The 23,611-nt window shown below is 56.1% G+C and overlaps 1 protein-coding gene and 1 long non-coding RNA gene across 12 annotated transcripts in view; one reads left to right on the top strand and one right to left on the bottom strand.

The window, feature by feature from the left end:
* POU2F2 (POU class 2 homeobox 2) overlaps positions 1–23,611 on the bottom strand; it is a 77,206-nt gene that overhangs the window by 34,354 nt on the left and 19,241 nt on the right. For 7 of the 11 annotated variants that reach the window (XM_086689912.1, XM_086689913.1, XM_086689917.1 and 4 more), the window contains exon 1: positions 545–635. The exons of 1 other annotated variant lie outside the window; for it this stretch is intronic. In XM_086689912.1, the coding sequence (XP_086546038.1) occupies positions 545–611 (67 nt within the window). In that variant the 5' untranslated portion in view covers positions 612–635. Of the gene's footprint in view, positions 1–544; positions 636–1,212; positions 1,238–23,611 lie in introns of those variants that run through there. 3 more of the 11 variants (XM_086689922.1, XM_086689923.1, XM_086689915.1) reach the window with 2 other exon arrangements.
* On the top strand, positions 17,675–22,460 carry LOC147573632 (uncharacterized). The gene is made up of 2 exons (XR_015244902.1): positions 17,675–17,848; positions 20,753–22,460. It is a non-coding gene; the product is annotated as an uncharacterized LOC147573632 (long non-coding RNA).

Below are 23,611 nucleotides of genomic sequence, written 5' to 3'. Positions count from 1 at the left end.
GGCAAGGGGTCCGAGAATGGTGGGATTGGTTGCCAAGTCAGACGGGGAGATCAGGGAAGGCCTCCCTGAGGAGGTGATATCTGGACAAATGAAGTGAGGCAGTGAGCCAAGAGGTCATTGCCAAGGCTAGCCCACAGTGCCACACACAACAGACCCTCACACACAGACACATGAGTCACACTCAGAGGACTCAGAACCACCACTCACATATACACGCACAGAAACGCACATACCAAAAGCCCTGCAGCTCAGTGTTCCCAGCCCTTCGCAGCCCTCACCCACTGGTCCTCCTTATAAGAGCCTGCTACCAACACTGGGCTCCATCCTCCCTCCCCTAGCCCTCAGAACACTGCAGCGGAGATAGGTGGGGGGGAGGACAGAAGCCCCCAGGTGTCTGGAGTGGAAGGGAAGGGGAAAGAAGAGCTGAGGGCGGGGACCCAGGGTGGGAGCGGGGGAGCTGTTGAGGTACAGAGCGAAAGTGCAGAGGAGACAGCTAAGGAGGAAGGGCAGGGCCGGCAGCGGGTGCTGGCCCCAGGCCCCTTACCTGGAGCCCCCATGCTGGAGTGAACCGTGCTGCCCGCCCCGCAGGGCTGGGGGAACAACTGTGTCATCTCCCCGCCCTCTCTGGGGGCCAAGCCCTCTCAGCCGGAAGTCACCCAGGGAGGAAACCACAGGGTCCGCCCCCTTCAGAAGGGAAAATACTCTGGCCCCCAGGCCCACCTCAGGAGGCGGTGGACCCCAAATCATGTGTGTGTTGGGGCAGTGGGGGTAGTGGGGTGGAGGGCAACAGGCTCGAGGAGCTGAATCCTCCCACTGGGTCTCCAGGAGGTTCCTGCAACAGCTGCCCCAGCCCTTCAGCGGCCTCCACCAGGGCAAACACATCTGGAACAGGGCATGTGGGTCTGGGAGAAAGGGTGGGCCCATAACAACAACAACAACAACAACAACAACAACAACAACACTAAACCCTGGCTAGAAGTTTTTTGGGGTCTTTCCCAATGCCAGACTTGACAGGTGCACCTGACAGGCATCATCTCTTGAGATGATCACTATTTGCCCCATTTTACAGACGAAAAGATTGAGGACCTGAGAGCTGAGGTGGCTTCCCCAAGGGCCCAGAGCCAAGAAGCATTGAAGCCAAGAAGCACAGCAAGTGACGTTCGCGGTGGGTGTCCCGCAAGGCTGTGGAAAGGGAGGTACCCAGCCACGCACCTGTCCGCAGGTGAGGCGTCCGTCCACTGAGAAGGAAGCGGTGCCCTGGGACAGTGGCTGTGAGGGCGAAGGGGAGGGGCCGCTTGGCCCAGAGTGGCAAGATGTCCACCAGGGGCAAATGCGGGCGCCCCAGGCGGTTTGGGCGAGGGGAGCCCCGGGTCCCCTGACAGACTGCCCGCTGGCCCTTCACGGAACTGCGCTCCCCGCCCAGCATTTCCCTCCGCGCCCGCCAGAGGGCGGCAGCGCCCAGCCAATAGGCCGGAGGGAGGGGCCGGCTGCGGAGGAGGAAGCCCCTCCCTCCGCTCCCCTCCCCGCCCCCCCCACCCCCACCCCTGCGCGCACACCTGCGAGGGTCACACAAAGGCGCAGGACTCCCAGCGCACGGCGGCGCAGACAAAGGCGCGGCCGAGCCCGCTGCCCTCTTCCTCGTCCCCGCGCCCGGTCCGAGGCTGTCAGGCCACCTGGCGCCTCCAAACAGGCCGCCTGTCCCCCCTGGGCCCCGCGAGACTCGCCGCGCCCCACGCTGGAGGAGGACTCCCAAGCCACACGCACACACGGACGCTTGGACTCACCCAAACGTATACATACACTCAAGTATTTCTACACATGAGCCCCGGCACTTCACACACATGTGTCCACGCGCAGACACACGGGAACCCTCCTCTGTGTGCCTAGGCTCCCTACCCAACATCCCTAACTCTTGTGTACAGAAACCCCTGGGCACCCTCCTGTGGGCACGAGGGCATATCTACACATGTGTGCTCAGGCACGCCTCCTGGCCACGTGTGCCCACATTCACACCCATGCACACTAACTCGGGATATATAACACACAGGCAGACCTTCCCCGGTGCCCTTCCTTCTGCACACAATCCCTGTGCATCCAGACACACCCAAGCGGGCAGGCCCACTCAAGGGTAATGACCAGTGTTTTTCACATCTGTACACAGAGGGGCCAGTTCCCAACTACCGACACTCCACAACACCCCGTATCGTAAAGACCGTTTCGCTGAGGAGATCCACAGACCACACGACATCAACCCAGCTTCAACTCAGACCTCCTGCCTCCTGGTCCACCCCTCTCTGTCTTTCAGATGCAGGGTTTCTGTGCACAAGGGCCTTCCCGATAGCGGTCTGGCAGCAGTGGGGTACCGGAGCCTCATCTTGAAGCTGCATTTGCACAGCAGGTTTTGTTTGGATTTGGGATTTATGTCTTGAGGAGGTTGGAAATGATGTTATAAGGACATTATGGGGGGCCAAAACCTCACCAAGCCACCCCCATACTCCGCCACAGACACAGTCAATGTCATCGATGTCAGGTACGTGCTTTCTGGACACGACTGGGTGTCAGCCCCTTATGGTGAGCACGAAAAGAAGCACCACCCATTTCGGGCACTGCCTTCCCAGGTCTGTAGCTGAGTGGGGGAGCCAGGAAAGGGCTCAAGCACTCCCCCTTGGGATGAAATCGCCCTACCCCTCTTGCCTCCCAGGCTGACTGAGTCCCTGACTTGGAGTCAGGGAGTCCAATGAGAATGGGTCTGAGACGTCTGCCTGGTGGGAGAGGACAGAGGGGCAGCGTTTGGGCCCACTGGGTGGGGAGGCCCTGGCAGCCAGGAATGGGAGGCCCAGGCAGGGCAGATAGTGGCCTCTCGGCCAGAGAAGAGGCCTCCAGCCATGTTGAGCGAGGCAGGTAGGGTGTGGGAGCTGGGGAGCAGTGGGGGGCCTCTCGGGGTGCAGGGAGCCTGGGAGGGAGGCAGCGCAGGGGAGGCCAGGCTGGGCTCAGGGCTGAGCGGTAATTAAAGGAGACGTAGGGGGCTCCCCAGGGCCAGCGGGGCTGGTAACTGACACGCGGGCCCCATTGCTCTGCTCATATTTCTCACCGGATCGATACGTTTGACTCCCGACAAGACAATAATCGCTTGTACGCGGCCGGCGAGTCGATCAAATACATTATTAGAGCGAGGTCCCCCGGGGGCCCGGCGGGGAGTGGTAGGGGGGGAGCAGCCAGCCCACCGGGGACAGCAGAGCGGGATTCTTCACCCCTCAGGGCCCCCAGCCATGGCCTCTTCCTCTCTGTCGCCCCTGGGGACCCTCTCTGTGGCTTGGTTCCCTGGCTTCTTTCGGGATTCCCGCTGTCTCTGGCTACCTCTCTACTCAGCCCCCAACACATCCCTGCTCTGCGTGGGGACCCAAGGGGTCTTTCTCCACAAGTGCTGCCTCATCTGTAGGGCTCAGTGTGTGGGAGCTCAGAGAGGCCCCTCCGACCCCCAGCTTAGCAGGAAACAGGGAGACTGGGTTGCAGGCCACACTGAGTCAACAGCTGGGCCGGGAGAGGAACTGGTGATTCATTGACACCAACCTTCCTCTGCATCTCAGCACATCGGCCTTCAAAAGAGACCAGGCCAGGGCAGCCTCTGGGGGCAGGGGGGTGTCAGGCAAAGCTGGCTTAGGGACCCAAACACATAGGAAAACAAGATGAGGCGTGGCAGACAGACACAGAGACAGAGGGGTGTTTGGCTAGTCCTGCTGCAGGGTCATGCCATCCTCCAGTGCACCCCAGCTACTCTCAGACCAAACCTAGCTTTGGTCTGCCCTGGGCACTGCTTGCCCACCTCTTCCCCCACCTTCCTGGTTTCTGGGCTTGAGCCTTCATTTCCTGTTCACCCTTGGCCTTGCCCTCAAAACTGCTTCTCCAGTGCCCCTAAGTCAAGGTCAAGCTGCAGCCACCCTATGATCTGCTTAGGAGCACCCAGCATCCAGGGACTTAAAATATTTCTCCTTTGCTGCCTTCATCATCATCGTCATCGTCATCATCAATCATCATTACCAACAGCAGCAGCAGCAGCAGTGTCACTGTCTATTCTGTGCTACTTGAGCCAATACAGCGGTTCCCATCTTCACGACAATCTGAGGAAGTAAGGTCTATTATCATCCCCATTTTACTGATGAATTGGAGCTCAGAGAGGTGAAGTCACTTGCCACACGTCACACAGCGTGTGAGTGGTAGAGTCAGGAATCAAACCCAGACCTGTCCTCCTCACAAACAACATGGCAGCAAACAACACAGCCATTCCAGGAGCGGAAGGGAGGCACGATTGGCTGGTACAGACTGAACAAGGAAGATATAGGAGACAAGGTGGGGAGGCAGGGCCACACCCCAGGGCCTTGCAGGCCAGGTGAGCATTTTGGATTTTACTGCAAGCACAGTGAGATGCCACTGAGGGGGTCTTGAGCAGGGAAGTGATGTGGCTCTGTAAATGTTTTTGTGGATGATTCGGGCTGCTGTGGGAGGTTGGCCGTGGGGAAATGGGTGGTGCCCACATGAGATGGAGGGGATAATGGCTGGGACCAGCGTGGTGGCAGTGGGGGAGGAAAGGAACAGGTGTCCCTAGAAGCAATTTTGAGAGTAGACCCCACGAAATTGGTGATTTGCTGAAGGTGGGGGGGGGGGAGGAGGGAGGAGTCAAGAATGAAACCCAGGAGCACAGGAGTACCTTTCCTACCGCAGAAAGGTTGGAGAGGAGGCAGAGCTCAAGCTGGGATGAGAAAGATTTGGCCAGGGCACCATACGTGCCTTAGCTGGATTTGATGTTGTAGGTGGGAGACTTTTGAGCAGGAATAGTGTGTGTAAGAGAGATCCACAGCATGAGGACAGGCTAGCGGTGGAATCTAGAGGTAGGATTAACAGAGAGGAGGCTGGGACAAAGACCCAGATGACAGGGAGGCTGAGGCCATGAGGGTCCACTTTCACATGAGATTCTACAGGACTCTAGTGGGCCTGCAAGTGGAAGACTGGGCAAGTGCCTGGGTCACAGATGGATAGTGGGAGGGAAGATGCTCAGGTCAGTGCTGGGGACAAGATCAGGAAGCAGCTCTTGGAAGCAGTAAGTCCATGGACTGAGAAGTCAGCAGATGCTTAATAAATTCACATTGACACAACATTTCTTGTCGCACCACCTCCAGCCTCCTGACACCAATTTCCCAAACCTGCCGGAATTCCCAGGAGTTCACCTCAACTGAGAAGGAATTGAGAAGCACTGTGATATGACTTAAAGAAGATAAAAGTCACAAGACCAAGCAGATCCCCCATTCTAACCTGGCCATTTGGTGGCCTAGGGCAGCCCCTGGCACACTCTGGGCCTCAGTTTCCCCATCTCTAGGTGGGAGGTGTGCTGAAGGAGCTCGCAAAAGCTTCTTCCAGCTCTAACATTCTGTGCTTGAAAGAAACAAGAATGGGCAAGATAGTCTGATGGATCAATTAGCTACACAACAAATATAGGAAGAGAGAGGGAATGTATTGCAGCTTATTCTAAGAAGGACCTAGTTGACTATACTCAGGATTTCACTGACTCCTCGCCTTTTATCAGGGACTTTTGTTATCCCCATTTTAAAGAAATCAGGGAAAGTGAGGGCCACAGTCACAGCTAGGCCGGGGCACACCCACAGTCTCCCTGATCCCAAAGCCTGTGCCTAAACTGCTGTGCTGAGCTCACTGCTCCTCCTCTTGGCTTGCATATGTCTCTCAGATTGTAGGTCCCCTGAGAACAGGGTCCTTGGCATCCATCAACACCTATCCACCAGGGCTTCCAAGGAAGCTAAAGAAACAGGTGCCTGGCCCTGGGCCTTCCCCTGACAAGGCACCGCCCTTGACCCAGGAGCCCACCCCCACCCCCATGCTGTCCACACCAATCCAGCCCAGACTTCCCACTCTTCCAGCATGACCGCAGGTGGGAAGCCACTGACAGTCCCACGTGCAGGGAGGGAGCTGTCCAAAGGCTGAAGCACAAAGGCCATCGTCCTTTGGTCTAGGAGCCCTCCAATAACTCCCCTCTGCCCCTCAGACAAGCCCGGTCCCTGCACCATCAAGGCCTCCAGGGCCCTGAAAGACTTCACCTCTCCCCATGGAGAGCACTGCACCCCAGCCACACTGGAAGAAGCCAAGTCTGTCCCCACCTTGGGGCCTTTGACCTTGCTGACCCCTCCCCTAGAATGCTGTTCCCATCTCTTTCCATTCCTCTTGTCCCTGAGAACTCAACTCAAAGGCTGCCTCCTCCGAGGGGCCCTCCCTTACTCTGTCTGCCTTCCATCACCTGGTTTCATTTTCATTGTAGCACTCTCTAGAACTCAATTACTGTCAACTTGTTTTACTGTCTGGTTACCCCTGTGAAATGTAAGCTCTCTGAAAGCAGGTGTCTTTTTTTTTTTTTTTTTTTTTTTTGCCTTGTTCACTGTAACATTCCCAACACCTGAGATAGTGCCTTTCACACAGTAGGTGCTCCAACTTTCTCTGTTGAATGAGTAAATCCCTCAAGGCTCCCAGAGCCCACAGAATGAAGTCCAAGGCTGGCTCTCCAAGCCCAAGTGGGTAAGGGCCTCTGCCAACCTCTGCAGCTACTTTGCCCTCAGAGCTCACCTTCTTCAACACATTGGGTTGGCCTTCCTGCCTCCTTTGTCAGCCTTGGCTCAAATTTCCCCTCCCAGGAAGCCTTCTCTAACTCTGCCAGAGTCCCAATTAATAGTAATGACCTCCTCTTCTGACAGCTCCAGGCAACATTCTGGGCTTTAGCACCAATGGTACTGCATTGTAATTACTTCCCATGGAGACTGCCCCACAGGGCAGAGCTTGAGGGCAGGGCGGCATCAGATTTGTTGCTGTGGAGGAGGAGCCCAGCCCTGGGCCTGCAGACTGCCAGGGCTCCAGGAATGTTTGTTGCGTTGGGGCCCGCACTCTGCAGACTGTAATTATCCATACGGTGTATATAAGCACTGGTTTAGGAGTCAGACATATGAGGATTTGGAAACGGGTTCCTTCATTCACTTGCTGTGTGACCCTGGGCAAGTGAATTCACCTCTCTGAGCTTCAGGGTCCTCCTCTGTGAAATGGGGGCAGTAACATGGGCTGACAGGAACTTCACTAATTTTAAACATAATACTTGCCACCGTCAAGGAGTTCAGAAATTTCACGAAGTGTTCATCACATCAAGGTTTGAAGTAGAGAAAAATCGGAAACAACCTAGATGCCACCAATAGGACAGTGGCTAAGTAAATTATAGTAGTATGTGCATCTCCCCAGTATGCGGTTATGAAAGAGAACAAGACAGACATACAGGTACAGACACAGAAGGTTGTCCAAGCCACTGTTAAGTGAAAACTCAAACTGCAGAAGGATTTATACAAATTAATATCATTTATGTAAAACAGCTACAAAAAAAAACACCATACTTTTTCTATGGGTGTGCAAGAATTGACAAACACAGACAAAAAAGTCTGAAGGTAACTAACTAATGACAGCTACCTTTTGTGAGGGGACCAACTGGGAAAGCAGAGAGCTTTTAACCTTTTCTATTACAGTTTTGGTTTTTATAGGAGATTGTATTCATTTTTTGAATTCAAATTAGAATGCATTAAATGAGACATAGGTGACTAACTACAAAAGAAAAGCAAAGAAATGATTATCTCCAAAGTGAGGAACAGTGGTTACTTCCAGCAGGGAGGAAGGGAGGGAGGGAGGGAGGGGTGTCTTGGAGAAGGGACACACAGGGGTGGGGGCTGCTGGGTGCTGGTGGCCTTCTTTATCCCCACCTAAGTGGTGTCTGCACAGGTGTTCGCTCCATAAAGATTGATTAAGTTGTACATTTATGATTCGTCCACATGACTGCGCTTCCTGTGGGCAGGGGCCAATTCATACACATTGTAGTATCATTTGCTCCCCACCTGCCCCTAACCCACTCCACAGAAGCAGACCTTCACAGAAGTCTGTGTTCAGTAGGGTGCGCCCCATAGCTGCAAGTGCTCTAAGGGACTGAGCCGCTGTCCAGGGTACTAACAGCCCAAGCCTGGGAGGCCTCAGGAGGCTGACCAAATATGCCAGCTTCAAGACTCCTTATCCTAACCAGCTGGCTAACCTTGAACCCTGCCATGTGACCCGACCAGAGCCTGCCTCTACCACATCACCTCCCATTGCTCCCCACCCATCACTCACTTCCTTCTTGCTGGCTTTCTGTCCCTACAACCCAAGCCCAAGCTCTGACATGCCTCAGGACCTTTGCTCGTGCTCTCCCCCTGCCTGGTGCCATCTTTCCCCAGCTGTTCCAGGGCCCATTCCCTCACTCATTCCAGGATTCCACTTACATGTCCTCAATAGGGAGGTCTTGGTCACCCTGCCTCACATTAGCCTTTTCTCTCATTTCTATCCTCTTTCAGCACTTCTCACTGCCTCACATTCAAGTTTCCGCAGGTTACGTACTTGTTTATTATCTGCCTCCCCCACTTGAATCTCCACACCAGAGGATAGGGAGCATGTCTGTCCTGTTAAGTTTTATCCTCCTTTTTTTAAAAGGGCCTCAGCTACCCCAAATTGCATTAATCATAAGCTTTGGTTCACTGCCTACTCCCATTGTTGGCTGGGCAGAGCTCCCATTATTTATTTGCTTATTTTATTTATTTTAAATAATGTGTTCATGTGAACCTACCGCTTAACATTCAGATTGGAATCATGAAAATAATCACTCTGACTCTTGTCTGACCTGTTCACCACTATGTCCCCACCGCTATGTTCACATAGGAGGCATTTGGTAGCTATTTACTTAGGAATAAATTAAGGGACAGTGACCTCCACACCATGCAAAAGGGAGTTGATGGGAGTGCCTGCCTGGCCTCACAAGGAGGCAGATGGGGGTGGAGAAGAAATCAAAGGCCAGGCCCTCCACAGGGGACAGGCTCCCCTATCGTCCCTAGGTGCTCCCATCCCCAACCCAGCCTGGCCCAAAGCCTCTTCTGTGCAAGGCAATTCTACACCTTCATGGAGGGCCCACTGTGCCAGACCTTGTGCCGAGAACTAAGGACACCGAGCATGTCAGCCTTGCACCCACCCTTGAGGAGTTCTCAAGCCACCATGCCCCTGGCCCCAGGCTGTCCACTGTTATCCTAAATAGTACAGACAGCTACCCGGCACCTGCTCCGTGCTTTCCTTGCTCATCTCCCGACATCTTCCCAGTGATCCAATAAAGCAGGTGCTGTTACTTTCCCCTCTTTCCAGAGGAGCACCCTGAGGCGGGTCAGAGTGGGCAAGGACTTGCTCAGACCAGGAAGGGGCAGGGTGATTCCAGAGCCTGGCTCTCCTTCCCACCGGGTGTGCTGCTGTGCGGGTTTCTCCTGTCAGAAGACCACAAGGTCCTGGACCTCCCGCATTTCTGCAAAAGCAACTGAACGCAGCAGAAAAGGCGTCAGGTTCGGAGTCACATAGTGGTAAGGTCCCCGTGTCGCAAGGGCAGGGGTGGCATTTGCACCAGGTATCACATTCATGAAGGGCCTCATTGAACAAGATTCCCATTTTTAACTTTCCAGTTGAGTGCTACTGGCAAACCACACCGCCTGTGGGACACTATGAATCTTTTTTTACTAAATCAAATAATTTAATAAATGACCTTGCAAATATTAGTCGTTTGGCATTTTGTTGTTGCTGCTGCTGAGAGCACGAGTCTCTAACTGCACTTTGGTGTTCCTTTATTCTCAGCATACTGGGAAGCTCAGAAATTAGAAGTGGCCTGGGCCCCTCTCCGCCTCTATGGAGCTTGCCGAGTCCTTGCTGTGTGATTTCAAGCAAGCCACCCAACCTCTCTGAGCCCCTCTCGGAGCTGTGTGGCCTCTGAGCGGCATCCACAGATCCTTGTCTGCAGGAGCTGCTCCACATTTATTCGGAGGCGTTTAGCTTGAGGGAACCAGGTTGGCCCACATCGTATGAGACAGTCCCTGCCACCATGGAAACAAACTGAGCTCTCTGGACATTTGAAAGAAAGTGAAGGATCAAGGGAGATGTGTAGGTTTTTGGTGTGACAACCATTTATTGAGATGGGACAAGTTTCTAGAGGAGCTCAGGGACAAGGAATCCAGAGTTCAGCTTTAGACAGTTATAGGCGGTACCCTGCACCGGCTGGCTACAAACACTTCCCATGCATTTTCTTATTGAATATTCTCACTGAGTGGTTCTACAAGAGAATTACTGCCAATATGCCCATTTTACACATGAAGAAACTGATGCTGAGCAAGGTTGAATCATTTGCCCGGGCTGACACAGATGGAACCAGGGTCGGCATCCAGGCAATCGGACTCCAAAGCCCATGTTGCCATCCTGCTGCTCTACCTCTCCCCCACACCCTTACTCGCTTCTTCCCTTTGGCTTGGCAGAAAACACTGGGCTTGGGTCTGGACTTGCTGTCTGAGACATCACATGCCTCCCATCCCTGTCCTGGCTATGGCCTCCTGCCAATAGGAGCAATTCGCTAAGAGCTTCCGTGTCGGTTGCCTCCCTTGAGTCACGGCAACACGGGGACGCACACTGAACAGCGTCCCCGGGGCCCCGGTACTTTCTCCAAGTTCACACAGCAAGGCCAGCCGCGAGGAGAGCAAACACCTTCGGACCGACTCGCCCCCTGCACCACCTGGCTCAGAGCTCACCTCCTCCGTGGAGTATCCTAAGGAAGGACCCTCAGTTACCTCCATGCAGAACCTCTGTCTGGCAGTGAACTTCTCCTCTGTACCAAAAACACCAGGCACTTTGAGGTTTGTGTAGAAAACATGAAATAGATACAAGGCAGGATTCTGCCTCCCAGAGGCTTCCCCTGAGCTCCTAGAGAAAAAGTAGCACGGTGACAGGAAAGGCTTGGGTATGTGCGGGGTCAGACCCTCTTCCTGACCAGCCGTGTGACCTTGGATTGGCTCGGAGCCTCCATATGAGCACCATCCCCAAAGCTCCCTCTGATTCCTCTACACCCCCAGGCTGGGAGCCACCTCCTGCCTCCTCCCTGCAGGGCTCTGTGTTGCTATGCCTGACCCTCATAGTCTCCTCTCGCCCTGGCACCCCAAGAGGGTCTTTCTTTGTTTTTTTTTTTAATTTTTTTTTAATGTTTATTTATTTCTGAGACGGAGAGAGAGCGCACGCACGCATGTGTGGGGAGGGGCAGAGACAGAGGGAGACACAGAATCTGAAGCAGGCTCCAGGCTCTGAGCTGTCAGCACAGAGCCCGACACGGGGCTCGAACTCACAAACTGTGAGGTCATGACCTGAGCCACCCAGGCGCCCCCCAAGAGGGTCTTTCTAAAACTTAATCAGGCTGTCACTCCCTTGCTTAAGACTTTAGGGGCTTCCCTGCATTAGAGAAATAACCCAAACCCCTTAACCCAGGCTGTGAAGTCCTGTGTGATCCGACTCCTGTCCACACCTCTCATCTCTTCCCCTATCACTCTCCCCTTTACCTACTCTGCTCCAAGCCACACTGCCTCCTCTCTGTCCCTCAAATCAAACTCTTTGCAACCCCAGGCCCTTTGCATGTGCTATTCCCTCTGCCTAGAAGACTCTTTGTCTAATTAAGTCCTATTCCTCTTTCAAGGTTCCACTTAAATGTCTTGCCCAGATGCTGTTGACTCCCTGTAAACTGTCTCTTCTTTGGAGTAACTTATCACAATTTCTGATTTTGCTTATTTAATTGATATTTACACTTAAAGATCCACATCCACTCTGGTTTGTTGACTCCACAAAAGTAGACTGCACCAGTTCTGTTTACTGCTCTATCTCCAGTGCCTGGCACATGACAAGGGCCCAGCAGAGGTGTGGAATGTGTCAATTAAACGGATCCTTTATGGGGCCGAGCAGCTGAGGCAGGACTTGAGTCTTCTGAGCCTCAGTTTCCACTTCTATAAAATCAAGATAATAATTCCTCCCTTACAGGGTAGTGGAAGATCCAAACAGACAATGAATATTGAAAGTCCTCTGGAAAAAAATGTTCTTCAAATATAAAAGTTCAGAAGAGCTAGAACCTAGAGGCTGAGCAACATTCAGGGAAGAGTGAGAGAGAAGGGCACAGCCATTTGTCAAGCAGCCTTATCTGCCAGACATTTTACATTTCCTCGTTCACTGACTTCTAGGAGGTGGTGGCTGTGAGCCAGAGGAGAAACCGAGACTCAGAAAGGGGAAGCTACCTGCTCATGGTGTCACAGTAAGTCTGTGGAAGAGTCAGGATTTGAACCCGGCACATGGAGGCAGTCACGTTTCCCATGGATCTCCAGCAGAACTTGACCTCTTGCAGTGGGGCTCTGGACAAATATTTAACCAGTTGGATCAGTGAAAAAAAAGGCGGGGGGCAACCAGAGTTGTTTGGACCTGAATGGCTGTCTCACTGGCTAGTGACCTTGGGCAAGCCACTTCCCTTTCCTAAGCCTCAGTACTCCATCTGCAAAGTGAGAATGATGACCATGCTCACCAATGGTTGGGAGTTCAGCCAGAGCCTGCAGGTCGAGAGTTTAGCACGAAGTAAGCTGTCAGGAGCAGCTGTTAGGACCGTTACTCTTGCACAGGAGGGAACAGCATGAGCAAAGTCTTGGGGGCAAGGTTTGGGGGATGATGAGAGGGCAGTGGAGAGAAGGTTGATCAGAGAGGACCTCTCAAAGGAGGGGCACCTGAAGCCAAATGGACTGGGACTCCCAAGTCTGCGCTCAGCTGTCAAGGCGGGCAGTGGGAAGTCTTGACATGTCCTGCACTCCATAAAGGTAACAATCTGGGGGGATTGTCCTCAAGCAGCCAGGGAGCAGGTGAAATGGCCACCAATAAGGTTCCTCCGTCTCCTGCCCGTCTCTCCAGCTTCTGCTTCCAGACCCCTCACCTTCCAGGTCTCCTGACCCCTCGCCTCCTCCCAGGTCTCCTGACCCCTCGCCTCCTCCCAGGTCTCCTGACCCCTCGCCTCCTCCCAGGTCTCCAGACCCCTCGCCTCCTCCCAGGTCTCCTGACCCCTCGCCTCCTCCCAGGTCTCCTGACCCCTCGCCTCCTCCCAGGTCTCCTGACCCCTCGCCTCCTCCCAGATCTCCAGACCCCTTGCCTCCTCCGAGGTCTCCAGACCCGTCGCCTCCTCCCAGGTCTCCAGACCTCTTGCCTCCTTCCAGGTCTCCAGACCCCTCACCTCCTTCCAGGTCTCCTGGGCCTCCACCAGTATCCCATACATCTCAGTCACCTGCCAACCTCATCTCTATCCCAGGGTCCAGCCCAGCCCCAACTCAGGTGGGGCCCTTCCCCCACACAGCCCACAGAAATCTTTCGCTCTTCTGTTAGGAAGGCCTTTTACTAATTAGAAAATTGGGGCGCCTGAGTGGCTCAGTCATTTAGGCGTCCGACTTCGGCTCAGGTCATGGTCTCATGGTTTGTGGGTTCGAGCCCCACATCGGGCTCTGTGCTGACAGCTCAGAGCCTGGATCCTGCTTCGGATTCTGTGTCTTCCTCTCTCTCTGCCGCTCCCCTGCCCATGCTCTGTCTCTCTCTCTCTCTCAAAAATAAATAAAACATTTAAAAAAAAAAAGAAAAGAAAATTATTATCTGAAGATAGGACAAAACATTTCATGATGGTGAAAAGTAGGAACGTTTTAGGCATAAGCAAGCACATGGCGTGTGGGGAGGTACGTGTGTGTATATACACCACATTTTTAACACACACTGCCTCTTTCCACGTGCCAGTGGGATCACAGACACACAGCTCTTTACTCCCCTTCACAAGCCAGGGAGCTGCGGGGCCTGACAGGAGGAAGTGGGAATGCGGCACTAGTGTAGGGGCTTGGTGACTGGGGGGTCGCTGAGTTCTAGGTGAAGGATGGTGGCTTGGAAAGGAGACCGGGGTTCATCCTGGAATCCTCCCTCTCGTGAGTGCCCCCCTACCTGTCCACTCCCCATCGGTTCAACCCAGAGATGTCCCAATCCCTCTGCTCCTCCCTGCTCTGCCCCCAGCCCCGCCCCCAGCCCCCCCCCCACCTCAGCGCCCCCTCTCTCTTTCTCCTCCGGCATGTCCCACCATTACACAGGCTCCTCCTCACTTCCTTGTCTGCTTACCCATCCACAGAGACCTCTTGAACCCATGGCTCATGGCAGACGCTGAGCTAGGGACAAGTGATGCTGTCCTCGCCCTCCAGGGCTGATGCTGGAAGCGTTACCTGGGGTCAGGAACCCGTGCCCTACACCACCCCCTAAAGCACCACCTGCCCTGGCAGGACCAGAGGGAAAGTCTTGGCATCTTGGGCTTTCCCCAGCTTCCCCTTCTGGGTCTCCAGGAGAAGGTGAGAGGGCGGGTCTGCGGCATTGAGGCTGCATCGTAGGACACCTGGACAGGGTTATGACCAGGCTCTGGAGCAGAACCCTGCCTAGCTGCCTCCCCAGGAGCCCGAGAGAACTCCAGACTCTCAAGGCACCCACAGGTCACCCACAGGACGGGGAAAACAGAGGTTCAGGGCAGGCAAGTGACAGGAGCAAAGTCACACGGCACATCTGGGGGACCCAATCCCCAGTTCTCCTGCTCTGGCTCAGCAGGTGCAGACTCATTCCAACTCCAGGCACTGAGGCCCCCCGGGGAGAAGAGAAGAGGGGCTTGAGATCTCTCTGCACTTCCTGCTGATGTTCTAAGGGCCTGGGCCTCTGTTTGTTTTCACGCTGAGGGAGCGGGGAGAAACCAAGAAAGACGTGCAAGGAGAGGAGCGATGTGGGGGCAGGCAGGGTAGGAGAGGTCAGAGGGAAAAGTGTGTAGTGAGTGGGCAGAGAAAAAGCGTGTGGTGGGAAAAGAATAACTGGGGACTCTGCAGGTAGAACAGAGAAGGGTGTGGGGGTTCTTACATCCCTGGAGGGAGGAGAGAGTCAGGAATAATACAGAGACAGAGACAGAAAGATGCAAAGAAAGAGAGACAAAGAGAAAGAGAGAACAGAATTGGGGGGAGCAAGAGCAAGCCGGGTGGGGCTCCCAGGGCCTCTGTAAACTGCTTCCCCCGACACCCCTGTGGGGAAGTCCTGTGGAGGAGGGGTCATTGTCCCCAGCCCTTGAGGAGCTGGTGTGGGAGGGGTGTCCAATCCCACACTACCCCTTCCCCTGGTCCCCAGACAGTGTGAAAGGGGTGGGTGCAGGCCCCTGAACGCAACCAGCCAGCCCCAGGGGCAGGGGCCTGCCTTCCCCCACCTGTTCTTATCCCCTGCTCCGGGGGCCGGCTCCAGCTCTCCTGACTTCTGCCCGCATCTCCCTCAACCTGTGGCCATCATCTCCCTGCCTGCCCACCCTGACACCGACCTGTCCATCCCCGTGGCCCCCCAGATGACTCGTCCACAGCCCACCTTTCTGCTCCCCTGCAGGTTTGGGGTTAGCAGCCTTGATGGGGAGGGGGCCTGGTGGATTATTGAGGATGTACTGGACTGCGGCTGACACGGATGAGGAAGAAGAGGAGGGGGTCTTGGTGATGGACGATGCTGGTTCTGCAGTGGGGGGTGGCGGGGAGGGGGTGGAGGAGGGCTGGGGGAGGGGTGGTGAGGAAGCGGGTTGAGGGGGGAGCAGGACCAGGCTCACATTTGGCATTCAGGGCAGCTGACAATAAAAATGCTTTATTGCCAAGAAACTGGATCGATCGGGGCTGGAGGGGGCCGGCAGGGGGGACGCGGAGGGCTCAGCGCAGAGGCCGGCGGCCGGGCCTCCGCAGCGACCAGGGCCCGAGCTGCCCTCCCCCCTGCGCCCCCCTCCCCGCCTCCTGCCCTTTCTCTCTCCTGCAGCCACCGCTTAGTTCTTATTATATTTTTTCTTATATATTTTTTCCCCCAGCTTCTCCTGCTCCTGTTATTTTTTTTTTCTTTTAATTTTTTTTTTTTTAAACTCGCTGCACTCCCAATGCCGAAGGCCGGTTGGGGGTGGGGTGGGGGTGCCTGCCCAGGCCAGGCCCCTACCCACAGGGCGTCCAGAGCTACTGGCTCTGGGCTGAGCCCCTCTTTGCCTCCACATCCCCTTGTTCAATCAGTCTCCCCCCAGAGCCTGCCCCTGTGGGTGCCTATCTCCCCTGCCACTCATCCTAAGGGCCTCCCTCCACCCATAAAATACCCCCCTCTCTGATGGGCCCAGGGCCCTGGCCAGGCCTTCCTCCCCTCCCCCCTACCTGGCCCCCTGCTCACTCCCAGAGCCATTTGGCTGATGGTCAGAACTGTCCGTCAAGGGGGCTCTGAGCCCCTGGGGACCCAGATGGGAGGAGGGAAGGGGAGAGGTCGGGGGTCAGGCCACGTCCCCTCAGCTCAGCTCTTTCCCCTCCCCCTTCCTAACAAAGGGAACAGCCATCCCTATGCTGGGTGGGGGCGGCCTGGTACTCAGGGAAGCAGGGAGAGAAGGACTGTGGGGATGGCCATGGGCAGGAGGCGGGGGTGGGGCTCGCCTGCCCCTCCTCTGCCCTCCCCCTCGGGTCAAGGCTAAGGTGATTCCTCAACCTCTCTGGGAGGCTGGGCTGGGCTGGGAAGGGAGGAGGATCTGTACAGACAAAGAACCGGAGCCCCCGGGAGTTGGGGGCTGGGGGGGGTCCCCCGCACCTGGGACCCAGGCAGCCCCAGCTGAGGGAGGGGCAGCAGGCACCCCTCTGGCCTTGGTCTCACCCTCTGCATGGCCCTGCCTCCCATCTGTACTGATCCCTGCAGATCCCAGAGCCACACAAAACCTTTGAGCTCGGGCAGGGTTAGACGGGGCTAGGGGGGAAACTGAGGCCCAGAGAGGGGAGACGGAGTCAGAGCTGGGATCAAGGATGGAGGGTTCTCAGTGCTGTCTGGAGCCTCACCCTTTTCTCTGCTCCTACCTAAGGAGACATCCCTGCCTTCCCTGCCCAGCGCTTGGGAGGCTTAGGTAGGGGGGCAGGCGGTAAAAAGTTCTAAGGGAAGGGAAGAGTGGGAAGAGGGAAGAGGAGGTTGAGAAGAGGGAGAAGCTGAGTTTTCTCTCTCCTCCGAGAAAAAGGGGGACCAGGGAAAAGAAATTCTAAATGTGATGTGTCTCTAGCACTGGCCCGGTACAGCTTCAAGGTGAAACATCAAGTCAGAAAGGGCAGGAAAGCAACGTGGACTGGGCCTTCCCAAGCACCTGGCTATCGATGGCTGGGGACGAGGACGTTCAGCGAGGTTCTTTCTCCTGCCCACCAACACATAGCAAAGGAAGATTCACACTCCCGTCCATCCCTAACCCCACCCGACACTGGCTTAGAGCCTCCCACCTGCCCAGCCCAACTGTGGAGGGCAGAGGGGAGCCAAGGCAGTAAACAGTTTTGAGCCTATCCCTCCACACGGCCCCCCAAACCCTGCGCCCACAAGAGATGAAGAGATGCCAGAGGCAGAACGAAATGGGGAAATTTGTGCTTAAATTCTTCCACGAAGCTGGCTCTCAGGGAGAGGGCCGCAGCCAAGAGGACGTGGGGGGAGGATAAGGTGGGCCTCTTTTTGGGGGGGTGGGCTGGCTGGAACATGGCCCCACAGCCTGCCAAGGAGGCCCCAGATGGGCCGAGGACTAGAGGGGTCCCGCTGCCCTCCCCCAAACCTCCCCTCCCTTCTCTCCCTCTCTTTCTCGGCTGGCTATCGACCGGGGCTGTGACATGGTAGATCAATACGGCAGGGATATAAAGCCGGCTGGCTGCCTGCCTGCCTCTGCCTCTCCCTCTCTCCCCGCTTGCCTTGCTTCCCTTTCTCAGAGCCGCACCCAGGTCCCCCACCCCCATGGCCCCCTTACCCACACCTCCGAGGGGCCAAGCCCCCACCCCATCCTGCCAACCACCCCCACTACAGCAGGAGAGCTTAGGGAGGCTGAAAGCTTGGACAGCCAAGAGAGGGGGTGAGTATGGGAATGGGCAGGGAAGCAGATGGGGACGGGGGTCACACTGGCAGGTAAGGGGGCTGGGATCAATTAAGGGACAGTCCTCCTGGAAGAAAGCAGGCATCCCCTCAGTTGGGAGCAGCTCGGGGAGATGGGGCCCTTTGAGGGTATGAGAGGGATGAACCTCTGGGAGATGGACAGAGGGTACCTGGGGGTGCTGGGGAGACATTGTCCTGAGCCCACAGAGTGGGGGAAGTCCTGGGTGGGTGCTGGAGTAAGGTAAGGTGAATGGATGCCCAGAACAGTGGGGCAACCCCCAGGCAGCCTGCTGCCCATCCACAGAGCCCCTGGCTGCCCCATCCTTGGGTCTCTGTCGGCAGAAGCTGCCTTGGCCTCGCCCCAGGGCCTGGCCTGCACGTGTGTGTGGCGGGGGAAGTGCGGGGGGGATTGTGAGGCTTCGGACAGGGGTTCCAGGGCAGCGCTGTGCTGTCTAGCTGCTGTACGTATAGTGTGTGCGTGTGTTCCCATGCACCTGGGCGGCCGTGTGTCTTTGAGTCCCTGAGCTCTGCTGTGGAACTCCAGGACTGTGTCCCCGAATGTCTCAGCTACTGAGTCACGTCCGTGTGACCATGAATCTGTGGGTGTATCCCCGGGGCCTCGGCAGCCCTGAGTGTGTGTGTGTGTGTGTGTGTGTGTGTGTGTGTGCGCGCGCGCGCGCGCTTTCATGAGTATCTCCCCTACTCTGGGCATCCCCACACGTGTGTATGCAGATCTGCCTGACCCTCGGGGGAGTGTGCGTGTATCCCCAGCAGCACCTCGGTGACCTTCTGTCCCCAGGTGACATGGTGGCTGTGTGTTCTCGCGTTCCAGGAAACCCGTGTGTGCGAGCTGCCGCCTGAGTGTGTCTGGGCGGGCGTGAGTCTGTGAGAATCTGGGGAGTATGCAACGAGCCCCCATGTGTCTGTGTGTGCAGACTCTGTGCCTGCGTCTGTGCGCGGTTGTCTGTGTGGTTGCGTCTGTGTGTGTGCGAGCTCCTTTCTTTCTGACTGTCAGAGAGCCAGTGTGCTTTCTGCGTGTCTACGTGATGCCACGTGTCCCTGTGTGCCGAGGGCCAAGTGTATTTCCACGAGTGGGATGGAAGCTCTGGGTGTGTCCTGCGTGTGTCATGGTGACTTGGTGCATCTGACAGTGTTGGCAGGGGCGGGGAGGGGGTCTCTGAGTGGGGGAGGGTGGCGAGGCAGCAGAGCTTTGCCACTGCGGTGCCGGCTGGCCCGTTTTATAGCTGTGGCTACATCAGCTACATCGCCTCCAAATCCAAATGTGAGGGCCTTCCTCTCTTCCCTGCCAGAGGCCCCAGATCGCTTTGCCAGGACGGTCCCACGGCCCCCTCCCCCTTCCCCCTTGGGCGCCGGACCTCTGCTCCTCAGCACCCCCTGCTTTAGTGGACGCCACCTCAACTCCACCAAGCGACCTCCGTCCCTCCCAACCCCCCCAGCGCCACCCGCTCCCCCCGCCCTCCCCCCCACCACAAGTCCAGTCCAACCCAGACAAAAGCAATTACTCCTGAGGTAGGATGTGAGTGTGGGTGTTAGAAACAGAAAAAAGGGGGGAGGGAGGGGGAGTGAGAGACACACACACACAGAGGCAGGGATGGACAGCCAGAGACCTGGAGAGACAGGGACGAGAGAGACAGAGGATGAAAGAGACTGGAAGAGACCCAGACACAGGAGGAAGCGGCAGAGAAAAGGAGCAGAGGAAGGGCAACCGTGCAATGGAGAGACACACAGACACAGGGGCCAGACAGACAGAGAGCATGGAGGGCACAGTGATGGAGGCATGCAGATAAAGCATGGATGGGGGCCAGATATGCTGGGGACTGAGGAGTTGGGGGGATGGGAACGATTCACAGAGGGAAACAGAAAGACAAGACAGACAGGGAGAGCAAGACAGAAAGGCAGAGACAGCTGGGGAGAGACCTCGAAGCTGGAGGTGGAAGGAAGTTGGGAACGTAGAAAACACTGAGGCAGCAAAGCTAGAGAGGGGCTAAGGGGGGCTCAATCCAAAGCAGTTTCTCTTTCTGTGCACTCGTGTGCGTGGGTATACACACACACGCGCGTGCACACACACACACACACACACACACACACACACACACTGGCTTTCTTCCTGCCCCACCCCACCCCCGGTCAGAAGTCAGGGGTGCCTAAGCCCTAGGGGCCCACAGTCCTCCAGGCCCCTGTGAGCCAAGGCAGGGAGGGAACAGGATGGACAGACAGGAACGGTCTCCTGACAGCAGCAGGGAGGGGTGGGAGCAGACTGGGCTCCTGATCACAGGGCAGGTGGGAGCAGTATCTGCCTCTTCCCACAGTCCCTGCCGCCTCTCCCTCCACACACAGGAGGACGCACCAGGGGCCTTCGCCAAGTACAAGTTCCTTACACTCTGCCCCACAGCAGCCTGTTGAGGGGTGGGGCTGCAGACCCCAGGTGTGGGTGCACCCCGCCCCTGTCACGCCCCCCAGGCCGATGGCCCTCACCTCCACCAGCTCATTCTCACACCCTCACGTACACACTCTTTCTGACTCTCCCTGAGCCCCTTGCCTGCTCTCCCCGCTGACTTTTTGCTATCTCCCTGTCTCTTTGTCTGCTCTTCTCAGCTGCCCCCCCTCTCCAGGCATTTCTCCGTTGCGGGGTGCTCCCTGAGTCTCCCCGAGTTCATCTCTCCCTTTCTCAGATGACTCCTCTGGCCCTCCTGTCCACACATGTCCCCAGAGAAGGGCAGATGGCTGTACAGGGGGCCTGAGAAGCTATCCTGGAGCAGTGGGCCAAGGGCAAGAGAGGGATACCTCCTTTCTTATTTCTCCCTCAAGCACCTTTTTTCCTCCTCTCTTCCTCACCCCCCCCCCTCCTCCTTATCCCCACCAGGTCCACATCTCCATGTGGCTCTCTCTGGAGACAGAAAGCTAGACGTGGACCCATACAAACCCCACTTGCAAGACTGGAAACAGATCCAGGCTCAGAACAAGGAGGGAGTGGGGTGGAATGGACAAGCCAAGACCCGGATGAAACCAAGCAAAGGAAAACAGAAAGGGACAGGGGTGGAGCCCCAGGATGGGGAAGAGGAAAGGAAGGAAACCAGAAGCAGAGACAACGTAAGCTGGACAATCCGGGGGTGGGCTGGAAGTGCACATATTGACTTCCAAGAAACGTTGCTAAAATGACCTAGGGTCAGACTCTGTGGCCTGACCTCTGTCTACCAGCTCTCTACTTGGAGTTAGGGCCAAGTGCCTGCCCGCCACCCCTGGGGCTGCATGCCTGCCAGGACAATGGGCACTTCAGCCTTCACTTGCTCTGGGACCGCGAGGCCAGGGATCCAGCAGTCCCTGAAGCTGCCGAGAGAGGAAAGCCATTTGCACCTCCTCCACGTCTGTATTTGGGTCCCACCCCGTGGCTGACAGACGCTCCCAGTCCTGGGTGGGTGACAGCTATCTCCACCCAGCCAGTGCCAGCCAAAGGGAAGGAGTGATCTCCTGACACCTCGGAGCATCCCACGATGGCAAACAGCACCTCGAATCCGAATCCGACTCCACACCCAGTAAGGACTGCCTCCAGCCTGCAGCCTCACACAGACTCGCCCTATGGACCACCCCTGTGGGGCCCACCCACAGGCAAGGAGCTGCCCCCCACTGAAGCTGCTTTCTGGCCCAGCCACCCGACCCCGACCCCGAGGCCCGTCTGTAACAGCATATGCCCTATTCCGGTAGCCAAAGTGCTAGCCCCAGGTGCAACATAAAGGTGGCTAACTGGGCTTGGGGCATCCAAGCAAGTCCCCGACCCCACATACTGACTCCCTGGTTCTGGTCTGCAGAACACCCGCAGTGCCACTCAGACCTGCATTTCCGCTTGTGGAGCATTCTGCTGCCACACCCATACTCTCACCCACGGGAGGAAGCGACTGCCTTATGGCTCCATGTCCCTGCCTCTGAAGCAGCCTTGGGTTCTCTCCAAGGCCCCTCACCAGAGCCAGCGATGGAATCCTCTCACCCACAGCTGAGCTCCTGCTTCTGAGGCGGACTCTCTCCCTCAGGGTGTGCGGGCACCCTGGGAATGCCACCTGTGGGACTCCAGGGCCTCATCCACACCAAAGGCCACCAAGTCATTTTGTGGAAGGACGCAGGGGAGGGAGAGACGAAGTGGGAACACCACCTGCTCCTGCCCAGCACTGGGAGGGCCTTGGATGTCCAGCGGACAGTAGCTGTCCATGGGGACTCTGAGGCCAGGCCAGCATCCATGGTCCCCAGTAGTGACCCACCCACTTGAACAGTAACTTAGCCTTGGCTTCTCCTAACCCTGCAGGAACCCCCTCACCACCTCCTCCTCTCAAAGACTGCCTGAGCCCACCCCCCACCCCCCAGGCAAGTCAATCATATGCCACTCCCTCCTGACCCCAGCACCTTGCAGACCTGTGAGTTCAGGGTAGTGGGTATGTATGCCTGTCTTCCCACCAATCTGGGGCCCCTCAGAGGCCACACAGGTCTGCCTCCCCTCTGTGTCACCAGACTGAGACACAAGGCCTGGCACACTAGAACCCCCCCAGAAATGTTGGCAGAAGGAATAAATGGATGGATTTGGGTTTATGTGTCCATGTGTTCATTTCTTTATTCATTCATTCAACAAATCCTTACTGAGCATTTACACTGTGCCAGGGACTGGGTGCAGACAGCTAATGGGGGGAGACACTACACACACAATATATGATCAGACATGGTAACGGTGCTCAGGAAGGAGGAACGGGGTAGGGGGCAATGCAGCCTTAGTGAGGGGTCAGGGAGCCTTACACAGAGAGGGAGAGCCGGAGAGCCGAGGTAGGCTGAGGAGTGAACTCAAGCAAGAGTGGAGAGAAGGGCCCAAGAGAGTGGAGGGGAGGGGAGGGAAGGGAGCCGCGTGCTCACAGAGGCAGACAGCACCTCCAGGGCTGGAGGGGGTCTGGGCGGCGAGGAGGCCTCCAGATACTGGAGTGGAATCACTCACCTTCCAAGTGCGGCTATAAAGGATAGTGGGGGTGGGGGCAATGTTTGATGTAGTTGTTGTTTTGTAACAAAATGATATACCGAAGAGAGTGTGGCCTCCTTCAAACACGTCTGGTGGGGGCGGGGGGGGGGGGATGAACTTTCCCCGTGGACCACTCAGATATATTGGCAGCAGCCTTCAGGGCTAGTTCACAGACTCCATCAGCTAAACACCCCCTGTTGTACATTTTTCTCTAGTTTCTAGTGAAAAACCAACAAATAGCCCAAGCATTATCCAACCCTCTCCATTTTTAAATTTGTCAGGGTTGGCAACAAATAAGACTTCAGGGGTTTCCCCCCAATCAAGTACCCCCCCCCCAAGCATAAGGATCAGCCATCCCAAGGAGATTCGAACTGCTGTGGTGAGTCCTATTGATGTGGGAGAGCAAGAGCTTATAGCTCAGGCAGACCTGAGCGCAAATTCTGCCTCTACTGCTTACCTGCCTTAGGCCAGTTGCCTCCCCTCTCTGTGCCTCAGTTTCCTTCTCTGGCAACAGGGGACCACCATCCACCTCACAGGCATGCACTGAGGATTAATGCAAAATACCCAGAGTAGGCCCTGGCATGGAGGTGGCCCCTTGGTAAATATCAGTTCCGCCATTTGGATGCAACAGCTCTCGGCATGTGTTACCGAAACTGTCACACGTGTGTCCATGAAACCTTGGATGCTTAACAAACATCTATCTGAACACAAAGAACGAAAATCAGAGACCTG

Source organism: Puma concolor, chromosome E2 (genome assembly GCF_028749965.1).
Source record: "Puma concolor isolate L17-30 chromosome E2, mPumCon1.1.hap2, whole genome shotgun sequence".
NCBI classification, from domain to species: domain Eukaryota; kingdom Metazoa; phylum Chordata; class Mammalia; order Carnivora; family Felidae; genus Puma; species Puma concolor.
This window is presented reverse-complemented; position numbering and strand designations above follow the sequence as displayed.